This window comes from Xenopus laevis, chromosome 4L (assembly GCF_017654675.1).
Source record: "Xenopus laevis strain J_2021 chromosome 4L, Xenopus_laevis_v10.1, whole genome shotgun sequence".
NCBI lineage: Eukaryota > Metazoa > Chordata > Amphibia > Anura > Pipidae > Xenopus > Xenopus laevis.
The window spans coordinates 131,319,712-131,339,322 of NC_054377.1; the positions used below are offsets into that span (position 1 = coordinate 131,319,712).

Genomic DNA, 19,611 nt, shown 5'->3' on the forward strand with positions numbered 1-19,611 from the left:
CATGAGGCAACTTTGGAAAATGAAGTGATCTGAGTGCCGGTTAGAATGTAAATGGCCGGCGGGAAGGCATTTCAGGGAGATTTTAGTTGGCCGAAGAAGAGGAGGTTTGTTGCTGGGTGACTAATCTCCCCAAATTGCCAAGTGTGCCACCACCCTAAAAGTTAACTTAAAGGTGAAGCACCCCTTTAAACTTTGTTTTCCCATGTTTACTTTATCTTCTTGCAAGATACACAGACAGTCGTTGTAGTTTAACAACAAGCAATGGAAAGTTTCAGTCCAATAATTTCTGTGCAAACCTGCAGTATACCCCAGAAACCCCTCAGCTCCAATTGCAAAATTTGGTGCAAGACCCCTCCTTTTCACCCATAACACTTACATGTTGATTAACACCAACTTTTTAACCCACTTCTTAAAAGCTACACCCCCAGAAGCTAATGATAAGCAGGGCTAAACAGAGAATTGACAAATCAATACAACATCTCAGCATTAAAAACTGTTTAATAACATTTATATAAAAATACAAATAGCTTTATCTTTTCATAATCATACATCTACATATATAAAAGTGTAACCATTCCCAGCAGTAGCACAGTAATACGTGCTCATCTGTAACGTCTGCACAACTTAATAAACCAAAAATGACAAAAACAGACAATAATATGTAACACAGTTTATGAAAGGTAAAAACACTGCTCAGTTGAGGCCAAGCTTCTTGTGATTCTCCCACAACCAGGAATGGTAATAATTCAGCTTATGATCTTGTGGCTGTACCTGCAAAATAAAAAAAGAAAACAGCTATATCTATTTATATTTACAGAGTCTGAAGAGCAGCGCACTCACCCCTAGAAAAAGGCAAAAAAACAATGCAGCAGAAACCACATATATAATATTTATATTTTTTTTATATTCTATAGCATTAACAGAAGTTAGGGCACTGGTCCTTGAATCATTACCCTTTAGGATATGCAAGAACTTTGAGGATTTCTTTTAAAGAATGGGATATCTATGATATCTATGATATCTTTTTGTGTATATTCTGCTTATTCTTTCTAAGCAGAAAGACAGTATAGGAATATTTGGCGTCACACCTGCTTCCATTCATTCACACAAAAGATCCTGTAGGAATCATTGCCGTATTTGCCAATTCCGTGAAGTTCTATTGGATATCTCCATTTCTTAGTGAGATACTCATCTGAACAGCAAAAAGAAAAAAAAAGGATCTATTATTCATTTTTGTACTTGATAGAACATACTCTTATCACTTGTAATGGGTGTAATGGGGCATGGGGATCCCATCCTACTTATTGGCAGGGCTACTGCCCAGAGGGGCAAATGCCTGGTGGGCTAATAACTGGGGCCCTTGGAGGGGGTGGTTCTAATACCATAGTAGAATGGGGGCCCTATAATTACAGATGATGGCCCTTCTGGGGAACAATTGATTCATTGAGGAGAGGATAGATCCCTTTTTCGTGGTGCCATTTTTAAAAAGAAAGTTACAGTATAAGGTTGAGTTTCCTTTAAACCCGCAATGTGCTTCAGACCACATTAGATGTACAGTTATACATGAAACCACTGGCTGAGATAAGCATACAAGACTTTTGTAAGAAGCATTTTTATTTATTTTGGAATACCACTCTCCACATGAGACCTCAGAAGTATTGGTTTATATTTCAGGACCCTTCCTAGCCAATTAACAGATGCTCCTGTTGCCTTCAATTGACTGCATCTCAAAATTCTAGGCTCACTATGTCAGTATATATTTCATGCCTGAAAATCTGATGATGGCTTTTGCCCTGAGTTCATAAAGCCCCAGAGGCTGAAGAAGCTCTGCTATTTCCTTCCAATCTGCAGCTCTAGCAACTTCAGGAGTAGGATATTTTTTCAGGAACTCCCACAGAGCAGGAATGGCCATTTTCCCTATAAGACACAGAGCACACTGTAAACACCTAAACATCTCATACCTTGTTAGTATTTTACTTAAATATCGGATACATTTTTATGGCTGTAAAACAGTTTCCTGTCCTAATTTATCTATGATGTATAGTGTGTTACACCATTTAGCTGAACACAAAATGAACAGAAAATAAATCTAATTTATCCATCCAGGCTAGATTTATAATAAAAAGCAGCTTTTTTAAGTTGGCCATACACAGGCAGACTGCTGATTTAGCCCCTCCAGGCCGAGTTGGCAGCTTATCTGCCTGTGTATTGGCTCTCCCAGAATTCCTCAATAACAGGTATGTGGCTGAGTTTACCAGGCAAGTCTGATGGGGTGAGAACCACATCGGCTCATTGATACAGTCCTCTTCTGACAGCCTGCATTGGCCTTTGTTATGATCTAAACAACTTGACATGGCTCAGCACATAAGTGGCCATACAGTGCTACGCAATATGTTGGCGCTATATAAATACATGTTAATAATATCTGGCGAAGATACACTCATTTGGCAGGCTTGCAAAATTAGTTGTTCTTCAAGTGTTCGGCCTCTTTTAAATGGGTAATCACTCAGATTTTGATGGGTGTCAAAATTTGATGTTTGTGTTTGACTTTTACCATGCATAAATTACATGCATGACAGATTTATGGTATATGGTGTGTTTTGGGAACAAGGCAATCAGCAGGGGTTGCTTCTAACAGACCAGGCTACCGATTCTGTAGATTCTGGCAAAAGCCACATGGTTTATGGCAACTATTTATTGGGCCTTTGAGGGTCTGCTTGAGCCTTTGTGTAGGCTGTTCGGGCCCTGTACCTGTAATGCTAGGGCCTATTTTGAACCTGCCCCAGACTATAATGAAAAGCATCGACATAACCCTTTAAAATTATAAAGTAAATGATATGGTAATTTCTTTTTTTTCTGTAACAGCTGTGGCTGTAAGGGAAGAGACACGTGGAGATTTCGGGAGATTTAGTCGCCCGGCAACAAATTGCCTCTTCTTCGGGCAGCCAATCTCCAGACCTGCCTCACGAGTAAACTTCGGGCGACTTCAGAAAATGAAGCGATCCGAGTGCCATCCCGCTGGCGATTTAAATTCTAGCCGGCGGGAAGGCAGTTCAGGGAGATTAGAAGAGGCGTTTTGTTGTCGGGAGACTAATCTCCCCAAACCTCCACGTGTGTGTCTCTGCTCCGGTTTGTTTACTGGAACAATATTTTCACAATACATGTGATCTGAGCTTGATAAATCACCCCATGGAAAAATGGCACTTTATTGTACAGTAGATGAATCAGTGATTATCCAGTTTCATTTTAACAGCCTAATCCCTTCAAATTTCTTTGGCCTTCCCTTGTTTAATTGTTGTTTACTCACATGATATTGACAGGCAGATATTCTCCACACAGCGATGTATGTATTCACTTACCAGAGGTTTTGTTTAAAAAGATGGTTGCAACAAGCAGTTTCCATGGGTCATGAAAGAGAGTTTCTTGAACCAAATTGAAAGGAGAACGTGGTGGGGTCCATTTGGTAAAAGCTTTTCTTTTAGGCGGCTCAAGAGCTGGAAAAAAAAAGCCAAAATCCAACAATTATTCAGGGAAAAGGTCACTTACTACGTTTCCATCTACCCAATGTGTTGTTTAACACAGTGGTCCCCAACCCCCGGGCCAAGGCCCGATGCAGGGCCACGGACATATCTTAACTGGGCCACCGAGCCGAGTGCGCGTTTGATGCGGATGCACTGAAGTTGATGGGGACACACCAAATTTGACGATGATGCACCGAATTTGATGCTGTTGTGCCCAAATTTGACACGGTCGTGTACGGAATTTGTCTCTAGCACGCCCAAATTTGACGCTGCACACATGCAGTTGGCGCCCCCCTGGTCCTTGAAAATAATTCTGCCCTTACACTGGTCGCTGGGGCAAAAATGTTTGGGGTCCGCTGGTTTAACAGACAACATCTCAATTTAAAATGAGGAAATAGACCCTTAATCTAAGATAATGGGTTAGTCTGAGGATACTGGCCTGGTAATCTATATATATGAACACTTTATACTTCCAGCCTACCTTGACCCCATGATTCTTTGTTTGCCCATCTTATAATTTTCTAAGGAGAAAGCCTGCCACTGTACTTGATCCTATGAAAGGCTTCTTTCCAATAACTGTATCAATTTGGATCACTTTCAGACATCGAATACATTTTTTTTTTTAAATTTGTTTTTTTTATTGAAGTCTCGTCACAGATTTAAATATACATTCATACATTGATGTCGTCATTGTTACAAGTTGAACATTTATTAAACAAGAATAAAAGCATTTTGAGCAAAGCCTGTTTTGTTTGCGTGCTTTCAGAAAATATGAACATTTATAGCAAACTTGGTAGTGGCGGTCACACTTATAAATTCGCCACTATTTCTGTCTAGCTGACTATGAGAGACCTCTTCTATATTTAAATCCTAATAAGTATTAACAAAACAACAACATAAAATAAAACATTTAGATCAGTTATGCCCATTACTCGCCCTTGTTAAAAGGGGCATTTATATGTTTTCCTTTATCTATGCGTCCGCAAATCCTGGGAGGCAGCCAGTAAATTCATTTTATTCAGACCGTATTGCTAGAATAAGAGGGTTAGTTCCTCGGAGGCTTTCTAGGTCGTACCACGTGGTTCTGTAGAATGTGGAAACCGTCAGTTTTCTTATGTCAGGGGGGAGACTCAGGATATAAGTGGTCCATATGTCAAAAAATTTGCTGGTATGGGATATTTTGTTTATGGATGCTTCCAGCCAGTCCATGTGGAATAGGAAATGCAGTTTATTTTTTACTAAATTCATAGAGGGTGGGTTGGGTGATAACCATTCCTGTAATATAGCTTTCCTAGTAGCTGCGGCTAACCGTTCTGCTAGAGCTTTATCGGCCCTGGTGATTTGTTGGGTGTTCTTAAGTTTACTAAATAGAGCCCATTCGATGTCAGGTTAGAATTGTTTTTTGGTCAGTGAATGCCAATATTCATATACCTCCAACCAGAAGGTTGTGATAATTGGACATGACCACATGCAATGAATTAGGGAGGCATCAGCTGTTGAGCATCGCAAACACGATGGGCTGGCTAGCAATCCCATTTTGAACCGTCTTAGTGGGGTCAGGTAGGATTGGTGTAGTATTTGCAGGGTCATGATCTGATATTGACTGGATGGTATTAGATGCATTGAATGAGAGTGCATTTTCACAATGTCTGATGTTGAAGTTCCTGAAATTATGTCAGTCCATTTTACATCGAATACATTTAAACATAGTTATGTTGATACATCTGTTATTTAGCAAAATCTATGAAGATCACAGCTTCACTGAATTCTATTGTTTAAACAGAAAGAAAGTTAGATAAACCAGTTAATAGATCAGTGGGTGTAGAGCAGTGATCCCCAACCAGTAGCTCGCGAGCAACATGTTGCTCTCCAACCCCTTGGATGTTGCTCTCAGGGTCCTCAAAGCAGGTGCTAATTTTTGAATTCCAAGCGTGAAAGCAAGTTTTAATTGATTAAAAACTAAGTATAGTGCCAAGTAGAGCCTCCTGTAGGCTGCCAGTCCACATAGGGGCTAACAAATAACCAATCACAGCCCTTATTTGGCATTAAAAGGGACTTTTTCATGTTTGTGTTGCTCCCCAACTATTTTTATATTTGAATGTGGCTTACGGGTAAAAAAGGTTGGGGACCCCTGGTGTAGAGAACACATTCTCTACATAGAATAGACTCTTTTCCATGGCACCCATCAACATGTGTAATGCTGTTATCCAGTGGGTAAGCCTTTCCTTCTTCTTATTTTGTTTAATAAAGCTGTAAATGCAATGTATTCTGCCAAACAGCTGTTGTACTGTCACTGTGATGTTGTAAATGTCGTGGGATGTGCGCAGCAGATAGAAAACAGAGCCCTAACCTTAGAGGAAAAGGAATTAAAAAGAGAAGGATTAAGGGCACAAGTATCCCGATGCCTGAAGATAAGACAATACTATTCCTGCATCACAGTTAATAAATGAACTAATATTATACATGCCTTCTCTGATTGCTTTTCTGGAGAAATAAGGACTGGTTTTTCTCCTTTCTACTTGAGATGCCGTGATAAAATCTGAAAAGTAAAAGAAAACAAAATCACATAACTCTTATACTCTGGGAAATAGAAAATAAAAACTGATAAAAAGAATCACCCCAAAAAGTATTATTGTGTAATTTAGTTCTCTTTCACTCACTCCCCAAGCAACTTACTGTCGGTTTGTGTAGCAGAAGTGAAGGTATCAACGTCATCCCTGTTGGAATGGCTGTTTGCATCCTCTGTTCCCGTGTCACAGAGCAGTTCTGGTGTGCAAGGAACTGCCTGATCATCTGTTTCATCAGAACACTTGCATACATTCTCAGACAAGGTTGAAAGAATTTCTGCTTCTTCATTATCAAAAGAGGGACTTGGAGCTGTTACTCTGAATTTAAAATCTTCCTCCTGAATATTCAATGTGTCATGTTTATCTTTCTTTTGTTCCAGTCCCCTCTTTGGTTTCCTGCTCGGTGTGGCTTTTTTCTGCTTGCGTTGTGGCTGAAGCTCAAAAGAGTGCTTTCTTTGCCGCTTAATTTGTCCACTACCTTCTGGAACACCTTTGTCAGACCCTTTCCTATGGCTTCTAATTCTTTTTCTGCAAACAGTGCTTCTTTTTAACGCTGGTGTTGCTTTTGTATATTGTGTCATTTCAGCTGCTACTTTTTGGTCTCTGTCCTCATCTTCCCCCTTGTATTGTTCCTTCTTTATAAGTTGTTTTTGTGATTGTTCTGGGACAGAGAAATCAAAGTCCTCCAGTTTCAGGTTCATGTCTTTAAGATATTTTACAAGAGAAATTCGGGATCTTAATGTTGTCCCCAGAGGGCTGGATTACAGGAAATGAAACAGATAAAATATTGTAAGGATAACATTTATATTTTTACTTGCAGATATGTAATGTAAGAGCATCATATACTGGTAATGATTAACTAACCTTACAAAGTATACGTCATATTTCCCTGAGGTCTTGCCCGATTGTCTTTGTTTTACAATTCTTTTCCATCCATGTGGGAGGGATCTGGTGGTAACAGGATCTGAATTTTTGTCATCTACATTGCGGCCAGATGCACCACTGTTGCTGTCTTGTAGTTGGCTCTTTTCATGGTGGGAACCTAGATTTTCCATAGTGTCTGCAGATTCATCCTTAGAATGAAATGGGCTAATAAAATAAAGTTGGCGTTAACAGCTGGGGGATACCCCTTTTCGCTAAAGGCAAAACTGAACACAAGAGAAGAGTGAAGAATGACCACAAATCTATACAATTAGTAATGGTACTAAAGGGGTGCACATGGACACCAAGAAAGAACCCAATTATGGAGCACCCTATCACCGTCAATTACCTAAATCTATGTTGACACTGCCTTACATACTGGATAGATGTGGCATTCCTCATCTTGTCTTTCCTCCCCCTATTTATGGTTCCTCCATCTATGAGTTTCACAACATGGTTTTTAAAGACCGGACATTGGTCTAAAGCAGTTCAATCTTGGAACAGGTTATTTTGGGGGGAAAAGTGTTTTTTTTTTGGCTCCAACAGCAGTGGTGGTGGGTGGAAACGGTTTAATGGACCACAGGACTATAGCTCTGTGAATGTGGTATAATCAGATGTACATTTAATGAGGTGCCTTTTGTTTAAGCCTATTTTGGTGCTGTGCAAGAATTTCCATGCCAGGGTCCAATTACTTTACATGGTTGTAAATAATAATGATAAAAAGGCCTAAGGAGATCTGGGATATACTGGCATCCACTTGAAAGGCTACATGAGGCCTGTGGGATCTGCCCATATAAATAAATATATATATATATATATATATATATATATATTACCATGCATTAAAGACCAGATAACAACAATCTGTATTATTAGAAGATATAGATTTCTAATCATTAGGTAACTATGTTAAGGAATATGTGACGATTCAGAAGCTTTTAAACCGTTATGACATTTAACATGCATGAGGTGGGATTTAATGAGTTGTCTCATCCCTCCCTAAATACATCATTGGTTTTCATTTATGCTGATTGGGAATGTGTAGTTTTAAATGGGTAACTGCCACCTACTCCCAGAAATAAAATGCCGTATAATAAAATTATTATTATATAAATTAAAAAATAAAACTCCAATTTTTTTTTAATACATTGGTATGTGTTTTACACCTCTATGCCAGTGACATAGCAATCACTTTGCATGCTGCACTTCACATCCACTCCTCACATTCCCTATGCCCCCTAACTGTTATTTCACATATGTTAGACCATGTTTATCAGATTCTCCTTTCTGTGCATACATCAGACTTAAAGATGATGCAAAACTTGACTTGATGGCAACTGCCACAAAAAAAGTGGCAGCAACTGAAGCGACTTTTGTTGCAAGACCTCTGAAAGCCAAACGACAGCAGCCAAAACTGTTCACACGGTAATCCTAGATTATACAACCCCCAAACATACTCCTTAAAATATCTTCCCAAATGAAAAAGGCATATAACATACTATATAATATTTGCTGTTAACGCTCAGTTTTGCATGTGTATGGGTTCAAAGGGGTGGTTCACCTTTAAGTTAACTTTTAGTATGTTATAGAAGTCTAAGCAACTTTTCAATTGGTCTTCATTTTTTCTTTTTCATAGTTTTATTATTATTAGCCTTCTTCTAACTATTTCCAGCTTTCAAATTGTGGTCACTGACCCTATCTACAAACAAATGATCTGTAAGGCTACAAATTTATAGCTATTGCTACTTTTTACTACTCCGCTTTCTATCCAGGGCATCCCCTATTCAGATTCCAGCATAATATTCAAATCAATGCATGGTTGCATACCTCCCAACTGTCCTGTTTCTCGCAGGACAGTCACGATTTTGACAGCTCAGCCCGCAGTCCCAAGATTGTTACTGAAATGTCCCAACTTTCTCTTTGATCTCCTGCACTGAACAGCCAGAAAAAGATACATTACATACGGCCGAATCCTTCTGCCTGGCCGAACCGAATCCTAATTTGCATAAGCAAATTAGTGGCAGGGAGAGAAATTGAATGACTTTTTGTCACAAAACACGGAAGTAAAAAAGGTTTCCCCCTTCCCACCCTTAATTTGCAATTGCAAATTAGTATTTGGATTCGGTTGAATCTTTAAGGAAGGATTCAGAGGGTTTGGCCGAATACAAAATAGTGGATTCGGTGCATCCCTACTTAGAACCCTATAAGATAATCAGGTCTCTTGGGGAAACTGTCATTTGCAGCTTAAAGGGCAATTCACCTTCATTAGCAAAACTGTTAACACATAAAAACCACAGAAATGTGTTCAAACTTTCATAACCTTCCAAATTTTTAAAAGGGACATGGCAATTAGGGGGGTGTGGCCACAAAATGGGCATGTCAAAAATCACCACGCTGCACGCAGCAAATCTTTTTGACCCGCTTTCTATTTCCAGAATGTTGGGAGGTATGTGGTTGCTAGGGGAATTTGTAGCCTAGCAACCAGATTGCTAAAACTGCAAACTGGTGAATAAAATGCTAAATAATTTCGAAACCACAAATAATAAAAAAAAATGGAGGCAATAGAAAATTGTGTTAGAATATCACTCTCTACCTCACCCAGAAAGTTAATTTAAATGTGATCGACCGATTTAAGTAAAAAGTCTAAGCTACTGTCACATGACAAGCAGCCAGCAATCTGTAAATAGCAGCAATGAGAAGACATAGAAATACAATGAGTTAGATTGGCTCGCCAATATGAAATTCTGCATATGATTACTGCAGTGAAGCAAAATATTGCAGATCCATGTATTAATTGTCACGTGTCCAGCATAGCTGCTTGACTCCAGCTATTCATTATCAGCATATTGTGACCAAGCTCTTACGTCTAGCTCTTGTTTACCTCTCCGGCACAGGAGCAGCCATGTTTGTTCGCTGACCAGTCACATGACACACAGTTGCTCCACTGCGCCTGTGCAAGTGCTCCATCCCGCTGACGATTACGACTCCAAGGGGCGGAACCATTATGTTAATCAGCCCAAGCCGCTTGGTAACCGGGTAACCAGTGCCAGTTCGGCAGCGGGTAGAGAGAATACGGAGCTATGAGGGCCGTGCCCACCTGGGTAGACAGGGTCCATGACCGGGATAAATTGGAGCAGAGGTGAGAGGATTTCAAGTTTTTTGCGTTCTAAAGCTGCAATTTACATAGCAACCAAGGGCAGAAAGGCCCATAGCAACCGGGTGCTTAGGGTTATAGTGTACATGGCAACCACGGTTCAGAAGAGCTAGCACCCCTTTTAATAGGAGGAATAAGCTACATAGCACCCATTATTTGGGAGAGAGACATTAGCTAAGGGGTGAAGAAGGTGTAAAGCACCTATGTGAGGTGGGGGAAGCTGGGAGTTAAGAAGGTGCACAGCAGCACCCTTGATCTGGGAAAGAGAAGGTGTACAATAAATACAAATATTATTAGATTGCAAGCTCTACTGAGCAGGGTCCTGTTACCTCCTGTATCTGTCAGTGATTGCTTCTCGGCCTTTTGGCTAAGATCAAGTGTAGTACCTTCTCATGATCCTATGTGAGGAAGTGGTAACACTTGGTCTTTGGGCCGCTAAGATCATGTGCAGTCAGATCCGCTTGATCCGCTGGAATAGGCCAATGAAGTGGAAGCTTGACCAAAGCGATGCACAGTGATCCTTTATGGAGAAGTGCTTGATTCACCTTTTTTGGTTCTTGCATAATACACGTGTTTGCTTAATCTTGCTTCGCTTCCCATATCCCCGGCTGCTTGGCTGCTAGGCTAGGGGGGGGATCTTCTCTCTCCACTACTCCTTTCCTCTTCTTTCTTTTTTGCTGGCCGCCAGCCAGAGCCCTAACAAGGAAATCAATGGTATTGCACCGCTCTCTCCAACACCCTTTTCGTGTTTGGTTTGAGCACCCTGGATGGGGTCCTAGTCCCTTTGGCTGGACTCGCAGGCCATGACACGCCCTGGGGGAAGCTTCGGCAGAACCCAGGGTAGACAGGACTCCCTTAGCTTTGGAGAAGGGGAGTCCAAACGACCCCAAACCCCTTCGGGGGGAGGGGATGGTGGGCCCTCCCTAGCTCCGGCGAAGGGGTACCCACAGGCTCAAGCTGTCCGCGGGCGGTGCCTGGGACACTTGGGCAACGGAGCCCATGCCTTTAGGTAGGACTTGGAAGGATGATTCAATATCATCTGTCGGTTATTGTCTGCCTTTTGGCTAAGATCAAGTGTTGTATCTGATTGCTTCTCTGCCTTTTGGCTAAGATCAAGTGTAGTACTGGGCCTTATGGCTAGGTACCTCATTTTTATGATCGTCTGTGAAGAAGGAGAAACACTTGGTCCTCTGGCTGGCTAAGATAAAGTGTAGTCACACTGGGCCTTTTGGCTAGGTATCTGTTTTTATTAGGGATGCACTGAATCCAGGATTCGGCCTTTTTCAGCAGGATTCGGCCGAATCCTTCTCCTGGCCAAACCGAATCAGAATCCTAGTTTGCATATGCAAATTAGGGCCGGTAATGGAAATCGTGTGACTTTGTCACAAAACGAAGTAAAAAATGATTTCCTTTTCCCACCCCTAATCTACATATGCAAATAAGGATTCGGTTCCGTATTCAGGAAAATAGTGGCTTTGGTTCTTATGATCTTATGTGAAGACGGAGATACACTTGGTCATCTGGTCTAGGCCGTCAAGCTAAGCTTGATGAAAGTGGAGGTGCTGTGCTCCCGGGAGGGGTGCTTGATTCATTTTTTTGGGTCTTGCACAACGCACATGCACTTCTTGCTTCACTGGATGGGTGTCATAGTCCTCTGGGCTTGACCCCAGGCCACGACTTTCGCCCTGGGGGAAGCTTCGGCCACAAGGCAAAGGGGTGTCCAACGATCCTAAACCCCCTTGGGGGGGGGGCGGGGATGATGAGGGAAAGTATTGGCTACTCAATGTAACTCTACACATACTGATATTCCCATGTTTCTTAAGACCAATCACCATAGCATCATAGTTGCTTACTGGATGTATAATGTTTTGTTTAAATAAAGGTTAATAAGAAAGGCCATGCACACAGTTTTTTGGCAAGGATGTGATAATCGGGAAAGATAATTGTACCATAATATTCGTCCCGATCATTTACTCATCTCACAATAACTGATTATCATGCAAAACTTTTTGTTTGACAGGGTTTCTAATGTTTTTCTCAGAAGTCAGAAAGCATTTATTTTAGAATCGTTAATGTTTCTGATGTTAACGTAATTATTTTCTTTTGGAAGAAGATTATATTTTATTGTATGAAACAGAACCATGGAGACCCTTCCCTGCTTTACATGCTTATCCATCTTCAGCTACTCTTACCTAGTTGACGGCCTTTTCATGCATGTATGTATGGGCCCAAAATGATTGCCTCACCAAGTGATATTTTATTGATCAGGCAGGGAGATTTGGTAAAAATATAATAAAGCTGATTTTCTCTTGTGCCCTTTTTTTCAGTATCTATGATTTGGCATTTAAGCCTGATGGAACCCAACTGATTGTGGCTGCAGGAAATAGAGTGCTGGTATGGCTGGATTTTTTTTTCTATTTATTTGAAATTCCAGAAATGTATTTAGTTGCTTTTATTTCTGTGAGAATTTCACATTGATGCTGGGCACAAAACAAGTAGCATCGTTGTATAATTATCTGTGGATCTACCCCAAGAAGGCATTGCCAGAACAACAGGGTGGTAAATAAAAAAAGAATAAAAGAATAGTTCCGTAGCTTTTTAAATTACACCAGCAGCTAACAGTCTGGCCAATATCTTGAAAAGCACATTATGAGCTATTGTCCTAAACCTGACAAGTATTGAGAACAACAAAAAATAGCAAAGATTAATTGCAGTGTGTGGAAGGTTTTACAGGTAGTGGCGGAACTACCAGGGGAGCAGGGGGTGCGATTGGACCAGGGCCCGCACCCCCTCAGGCTGCACGTCCCGCACCCGGGTCGGCCCCCCTCTAGTTAAGTTGCTGATCACAGGGTAAGGCACATGTTACATGTGGCATTTCTCTGCCAGTGGAGAAAACTGAAAATCAAAATCTAAAGTCCTGAACCAAGTGTTGTCACCAGTTTAGTAAAGAGTAGGTTCTCCTCCACCTCCAAGATAATCAATTATTCCAAAAGATGTTACTGATAATACTTCAAAACAAGGAATGGGGAAAAAAAACAAGAAAAATAAAGTGTAGCATTCTTGGTAAAGGAACAGTAACATCAAAAAATTAAAGTGTTTTAAAGTAATGAAAATATCGTATACTGTTGCCCTGCACTGGTAAATTGATCTGTTGGCTTCAGAAACACTACTATAGTTCATATAAACAAGCTGCTGTGTAGCAATGGTGGAAATTTTAAAAAGTCTATATGGCACAGGTTAAATAGTGGATAACAGATAACACCATTATGTTCTACAGAGCTTATCTGCTGTGTAACCGGAGCCTTTTCTCCTTTGAATGGCTGCCCCCATTGCTACTAGGGATGCACGGAATCCAGGATTCGGTTTGGGATTCGGCTTTTTTCAGCAGGATTCGGATTCGGCCGAATCCTTCTGCCCAGCCGACCCGAATCTGAATCCTAATTTGCATATGTAAATAATGGGCGGGGAGGGTAATCACGTGACTTTTTGTCACAAAACAAGGAAGTGAAAAATGTTTTCCCCTTCCCACCACTAACTTGCATATGCAAATTAGGATTTGGTTTTCGGCCGAATATTTCACAAAGAATTCGGGGGTTCGGCCGAATCCGAAATAGTGGATTCGGTGCATCCCTAACTTCTACACAGCAGCTTATTTATATAAACAATAGTAGTATTTCTGAAGCAAACACACCAGTTTTACCAGTGCAGGGCAACACTGCATTATATTATTATTACTTTATTTTTTGATGTTACTGTTCCTTTAAACTCACAACTTCAATGTAATTGCATTCACTCTTATCAGTGTTAAAGGAGAAGGAAAGCTACGGAGGCATTTTATTGCCAATAGATTAGCTGCAATAGTGCAAGCTAGAATGCTATATTTATTCTGTAGAATGTTTTACCATACCTGAGTAAAAAGCTCTAGAAACTCTCTGTTTGTTTAGGATAGGAGCTGCAGTATTAAAGTGGTGTGACATCACTTCCTGCCTGAGTCTCTCCCTGCTCTGGGCTCAGATTACAGTAGAGAAGGGAGGGGTGGGGGAGAGGAGCAAACTGAGCATGCTCTTGCCCAGGGCAATGAGGTTTAAGCTGAAGGCAGGAAGTCTGATACAGAAGCCCACGTGTACACAATAGAAGGAAAGAAATGCAGTGTTTCTTTTGACAAGGGACTCAGAGCAACATTACTTTGGGGGTTTACTGGTATATTTAGATGGACCTTTCTGATAAGGCTTACTTAGTTTTAACCTTTCCTTCTCCTTTAAAATTACCAATAGAACCTTTTCCACTTTTAAATCACAATTAAAATCAAAAGGTTCCCCCACAGTTTATACTGAGATGTCTTCGGCGTTGCTCAGTCCCTACTGTGTATGTCCTTGTTCCGCTTCCTCGTTTTGCCAAGTAGGCTTCTTCTCAGAGCGAGAAAACTGAACTGAACCACTTATGTCTTTAGAACAGTGACATGAATGGGAGCAACCTGTCCCTGGGCACATGGGGTGGATTTTGGCTTGAAAAAGCATTTGAGCACTTGAAGTTGTAGTGGAGCAGAAATAATAGGCTGATTTGACTTCAGGTGGTAACCTCTAAATTCTCATTGCAGGTTTATGACACGTCTGATGGGACTATGATTCAACCTTTAAAGGGGCACAAGGACACGGTGTATTGTGTGGCATATGCAAAAGATGGTAACTTACTATTTTTTAACATTTTACTGCCTTATTACTAGGGTTTATTGGAGTGAAATGTCTAGATAAAGTTGCTCCATCTGCACCAACCAATATCACTGATCTGCCTGTGAACCACTTACTATTTTGTAAAGCCTGGCCATTTTCAGATCCATTTAACTCTGCTCCTTTATTCGTTTTTCTCTTTGTTTCACACACTCAAACTTTTTTTTTACTAATTTTTGTGATTTTAGGTAAACGTTTTGCCTCTGGATCTGCAGATAAAAGTGTCATCATATGGACATCTAAACTTGAAGGAATTTTAAAATACACGTGAGTCATAAATGGAGAGGTGGTTGAGTCCAGTATAGTTGAAGTATATATATATATTCCCATTGAACATTGAAGGCATAATTTACTTTGTGGTTTATTGGTTATTTTAGAAGTCAGTAACTGCTTGTAATCAACCTTACTCTTTGATTTTCAGACACAATGACTCCATCCAGTGTGTTTCTTATAACCCTGTTACCCATCAGCTGGCTTCTTGCTCCTCGAGTGATTTTGGTGAGTTGTTTGCTTTGGTAATTATTATGATATTATATCCTTGTGCGTGAGCTACCAGCAGACTATGTTATTCTCTTGGTTTAGGTCTTTGGTCCCCAGAGCAGAAATCTGTTTCCAAACACAAAGTAAGCAGTAAGATCACCTGCTGCAGGTAATTATATCATACAATCCAGTGTTTATACTGGATTTCAGTATATTGGAAATATACATAAGCATATATATATATATATATATATATATATATATATATATATATATATATATATATATATATATATATATATATATATATATATATATATATATATATATGGGTATGGAAGCTCAGAGGAACAGCTAAGCAGTTGTGCTATTAATTTTAAAGCAGCATAGTGTCATAACTGTCTTGCTGTGCTGGGGTTTTGGTTTATTCTGATGGCCACTTACATGGACTATGTTTTTTACAATTCACATCTGTGAACATTTTACTTTGTTTGTAAAGCATGGCACAAGAACTAGAAAAGCAAGAAAGCAATAACAAAAAGGTTTTAATACTTTGACATACCAAAATGATATTAGTTTGTGCTTATAAGGAAACAATTATGTTAGGATGACCAGCAGAAAGAGAAGGTTATTTGTGGAAGCCTTATTTAAAGGAGAAGTAAAGGCACAGATAGGTCCAGCCATTCTGTCAGTAGGTTGGGTAAGCCAAAGACCCACAGACATGCAGGCATGCACATTACAGGCTCTAATGGGCAGCAGAAGCATGTTGTTTCCTCTTGCTGATCTCCAGAATACCTGACCTGCTAACATGGGTGAGCAGTTGGATACAAGCATGCCAGTATGATGGCAAGATTTTTTAAAGAAGAGCATGGCAGGCTAGAGACCAGTAGCGGGTTGGGTACCTGTAGAATACCTGCAAAGGGGTGGTTTTTGGGTAGAATGTTCCTGATTAACCAACCAAATGGGAGGTCCACTTGTACCCTGTCTGGATATCCAGTTCAGCTGCGGGTCTTAGCCCTCTCTCCATTTCATTTACCTGGTTGATCCACCTCTGGAGTGATGACACGTCTGGCCCATGGTGATGGCACTTCTGGTCTGGCGTGTCCCAGGATCAGGTGGCGAGTAAACCCTTGTGAGGGCTGGTCGGGTAGCAGGTTTGGGTAGAGGGCATGGTGGGGTGGAATGGGTTGGGCACAGACTTGCAAACCAGACCCCTGCGGAACTCTATTGCAGACTTTCAAAAAGGGTCAGAGACTTATATTCATGCCTACCCATTAGAGAGTAACATGATTTTATTCTTACTCTTGTTATGAAAGCCTGGTTAAGATGGTAGTACAATGCTATGCTACCTTTTTCCTCTGGGCCATTTTAAATCAGGAATTCCACCTATATCCCTCAAAAACTGGAGGCTTTTCAACTTGAGGTATGATCCAGTATTCAGCTACACACATTTTCAGGACTTGTATCACGACATACCAAGATTAAGCTATTCATAATGCAATGGTTGGCCCTTTAATTGGTTTTCATTACATACTTGATTTAAAATGTTGCTAGGGAAAGTTGTGCTCACCACTATTTTTTAAAACCATTAGGCGGGGGTGCAGTGAGGGTGTGACCACAAAATACATATAGTCAACTACAAGAGTCCTCTGCACTCAACCCATTATCAATAAAATAATTTGATAATGGGTTGAGTGCAGAGGACTCTTGTAGTTGACTCTTGTAGTTGACTATATATATATATATATATATATATATATATATATATATCTTAAAGAAAGTTTATTGTTATATGAACATATATGACAGTGATGCACAGTGCTTGATGGAGTCGTTATTGTTCTACTGTAATTCACCTCCTCTTATTTTTCTTGCCTGTGCAGCTGGACAAATGATGGACAGTATCTTGCTTTGGGCATGTTCAATGGTGTAGTTAGTATACGGAATAAAAATGGCGAGGAAAAGGTTAAAATAGAACGTCCTGGTGGAGCTCTGTCTCCCATATGGTCTATCTGCTGGAATCCATCCAAGTAAGTGTTCTACATAAGACCAAGTACAATACAGTACATGATCATTCAGTGTAATTAGAAATCTGGCTGTGGTATTTGGGGAGTTAATTCCTGATGGAGAAAAAATAACTTTTTTTAATGCTTTCATTGGTTTCAAGGCCTTTGTGTATGGAAATTTTAACTTCATTGTATTAAGTGCAGTAGAACCCCCATTTTAAGTTTTTCAGGGGACCGGGGGGAAAAAAGGGTGTAAAATCCAGAAACATGTAAAATCAGGGAAATACATTATGCATTATATATTGGTAAGGCCACAAAAAACTGTGTAAAATGAGTGAAAACTTAAAGGGGAAATATTGTGAACATGAAAATTTAATATAAGCTTCATCATACTAAAATAAGAAACTGCTTAGTAGGGATGCACCGAATCCAGGAGTTGGTTCAGGATTTGGCCTTTTCAGCAGGGTTCGGATTCGGCCAAATCCTGCCTGAACCAAATCCTAATTTGCATATGCAAATTAGGGGCAGGATTGATATTGCGTGACTTTTTCACAAAACAAAATGTTTTCCCCTTTCCACCCCTAATTTGCATGTGCAAATTAGGATTCAGATTCGGTTCAGTATTTTGCCAAATCTTTCGCGAAGGATTCGGGGTTTCCAGTACAAACAAAATCTAACAAAATAACTGCCTTTTTGCACAAAACCTGCATGTAGAGAGACAGGAATTCTGGTGATTTTAATAGAGTGAGCTCTAATACATCTTCTAGGCAAAAGGAGCCCCACTATAAGATATATTGGATCTAACTGTCAATGAATTTCTGACACCCAACTCCTGAATGAAGAGAGAATGAAGAGAAACAGATGCTGAGAGAGGAATAGTAAAGATAAACTTGATTATTTCAGAAACAGTACAGAATGTTTAATTGATTGTATTCAGAAATTTTATTATTTTGGTGTGCTGAAGCTTATATTACGTTTTCGTGATAGTTCCCCTTTAAAATCAGGGTATGTGAAATTGAGGTTTCACTGTTTTAAGCGGAGTTCAATTTTGAACCATTATTTTATATTGATGGCTCCTTGCTAATATTATGACTACTTTGTGTAAGTTCTTCCATCACTTTCTCCATTTCTCTTGTCCCCTGTAAGAGATGAGCACAATGACATTCTGGCCGTGGCAGACTGGGGACAGAAGTTATCTTTCTACCAGCTGAGTGGCAAACAGGTACCTGCTATCATGTTGTTGCATTTTAATTATGGATAAAGCACATTTGGTTTGGAAATTGCCAGAATCATACAGTTTTTTTGCAAGGGCCAGATTCAACCAAATCCTTAGAATTCAGATAAACGTATTCATGACTTCTCTGTTTCCTGCAGGTGGGAAAGGACAGAGTCCTGGGTTTTGACCCGTGTTGTGTCAGCTACTTCTCCAAGGGGGAATATATCATTGTCAGTGGCTCAGACAAGCAGGTGTCGCTCTTTACTAAGGATGGTGTGCGGTTGGGACCAATTGGGGAGCAAAATTCCTGGGTTTGGACATGTAGAGTGAAACCCGATTCTAATTATGTGGTAAGAGCTTTGTCCTTGGGTCTGTGTATTGTATGTCTTCTAAGCCAGATAACTAAATTTCTGTCTTTTCCTGTGCAGGTGATTGGTTGTCAGGATGGAACTCTTGCCTTTTACCAGCTGATCTTTAGTACGGTTCATGGCCTTTATAAAGATAGATACGCTTACAGGGACAGCATGACTGATGTAATAGTACAACATCTCATCACTGAGCAGAAAGGTATGCTGCAAAAATTGATACTGGTTATCTGATTTGCCTTTATCATTATAAATAGTGTTGGGCTAGACAACTTATGATATATAAATATAGTTTAACTATGCCATCAGCAGGTTGCCCATCACTGATATGGTTTAACACATTAGTTCTCAGACCTGCATATAATAAAGGATTTTACCTGGAAAAGTTGTATAATGCTGGGATATACCTGTGGATATATAACATTAATGATTTTAGGACACCTGTAATTAGGGTTTTAAGAATTGTGATTGGATAGGTAGACAGATCCATAACATTAATTACATCCAGGAAAAAGGATGCTGATATAGAATGAATAGTTTGGAGAGAGAGAGTTTTGGGCAATAAGTAACTGAACAGGAAATCAGCAGATACATTTCAGTAAAAGAGAAAAGGAAATACACCTGTGTTGGGTCAAGTTTAAGAAGAATCCAGTT

General features: G+C 40.1%; 2 protein-coding genes and 1 pseudogene across 3 annotated transcripts in view; 2 read left to right on the forward strand and 1 right to left on the reverse strand.

The window, feature by feature from the left end:
• Nucleotides 1–480: 480 nt before the first annotated feature.
• mbd4.L (methyl-CpG binding domain 4, DNA glycosylase L homeolog) lies at nt 481–9,975 on the reverse strand. Of its 2 annotated transcripts, none has more exons than XM_018259048.2 (8): nt 9,891–9,975; nt 6,953–7,177; nt 6,198–6,844; nt 5,989–6,060; nt 3,360–3,494; nt 1,768–1,917; nt 1,089–1,192; nt 481–771 (listed from the first exon to the last, which is right to left on the reverse strand). In XM_018259048.2, the coding sequence occupies exons 1-8, from the start codon at nt 9,911–9,913 to the stop codon at nt 694–696; spliced, it is 1,434 nt and encodes a 477-aa protein (XP_018114537.2). In that variant the 5' UTR covers nt 9,914–9,975; the 3' UTR covers nt 481–693. The 2 variants fall into 2 exon arrangements, with proteins under 2 accessions (XP_018114537.2, XP_018114541.1); XM_018259052.2 differs by having other exon boundaries at nt 9,874–9,951.
• ift122.L (intraflagellar transport 122 L homeolog) overlaps nt 9,952–19,611 on the forward strand; it is a 53,937-nt gene continuing 44,277 nt past the window's right edge. Inside the window, exons 1-10 of the mRNA XM_018259047.2 lie at nt 9,952–10,148; nt 12,491–12,557; nt 14,761–14,845; nt 15,079–15,157; nt 15,312–15,388; nt 15,473–15,539; nt 17,254–17,400; nt 18,523–18,598; nt 18,751–18,942; nt 19,021–19,159. Coding sequence (XP_018114536.1) covers nt 10,090–10,148; nt 12,491–12,557; nt 14,761–14,845; nt 15,079–15,157; nt 15,312–15,388; nt 15,473–15,539; nt 17,254–17,400; nt 18,523–18,598; nt 18,751–18,942; nt 19,021–19,159 — 988 coding nt within the window. The 5' untranslated portion in view covers nt 9,952–10,089. The remainder of the gene's footprint in view (nt 10,149–12,490; nt 12,558–14,760; nt 14,846–15,078; nt 15,158–15,311; nt 15,389–15,472; nt 15,540–17,253; nt 17,401–18,522; nt 18,599–18,750; nt 18,943–19,020; nt 19,160–19,611) is intronic.
• On the forward strand, nt 11,250–11,393 carry LOC121403486 (annotated as a pseudogene).

Excerpts from the sequence above, each read along its gene's own strand:
- mbd4.L (XM_018259048.2), bottom strand. The coding sequence starts at position 9,913 with ATGGCTGCTCCTGTGCCGGAGAG. Across the intron at positions 7,178-9,890 it reads GCTGCTCCTGTGCCGGAGAG|CCCATTTCATTCTAAGGATG; the intron begins GTAAACAAGAGC and ends TTATTTTATTAG. Across the intron at positions 6,061-6,197 it reads TTCTGCTACACAAACCGACA|ATTTTATCACGGCATCTCAA; the intron begins GTAAGTTGCTTG and ends TTTACTTTTCAG.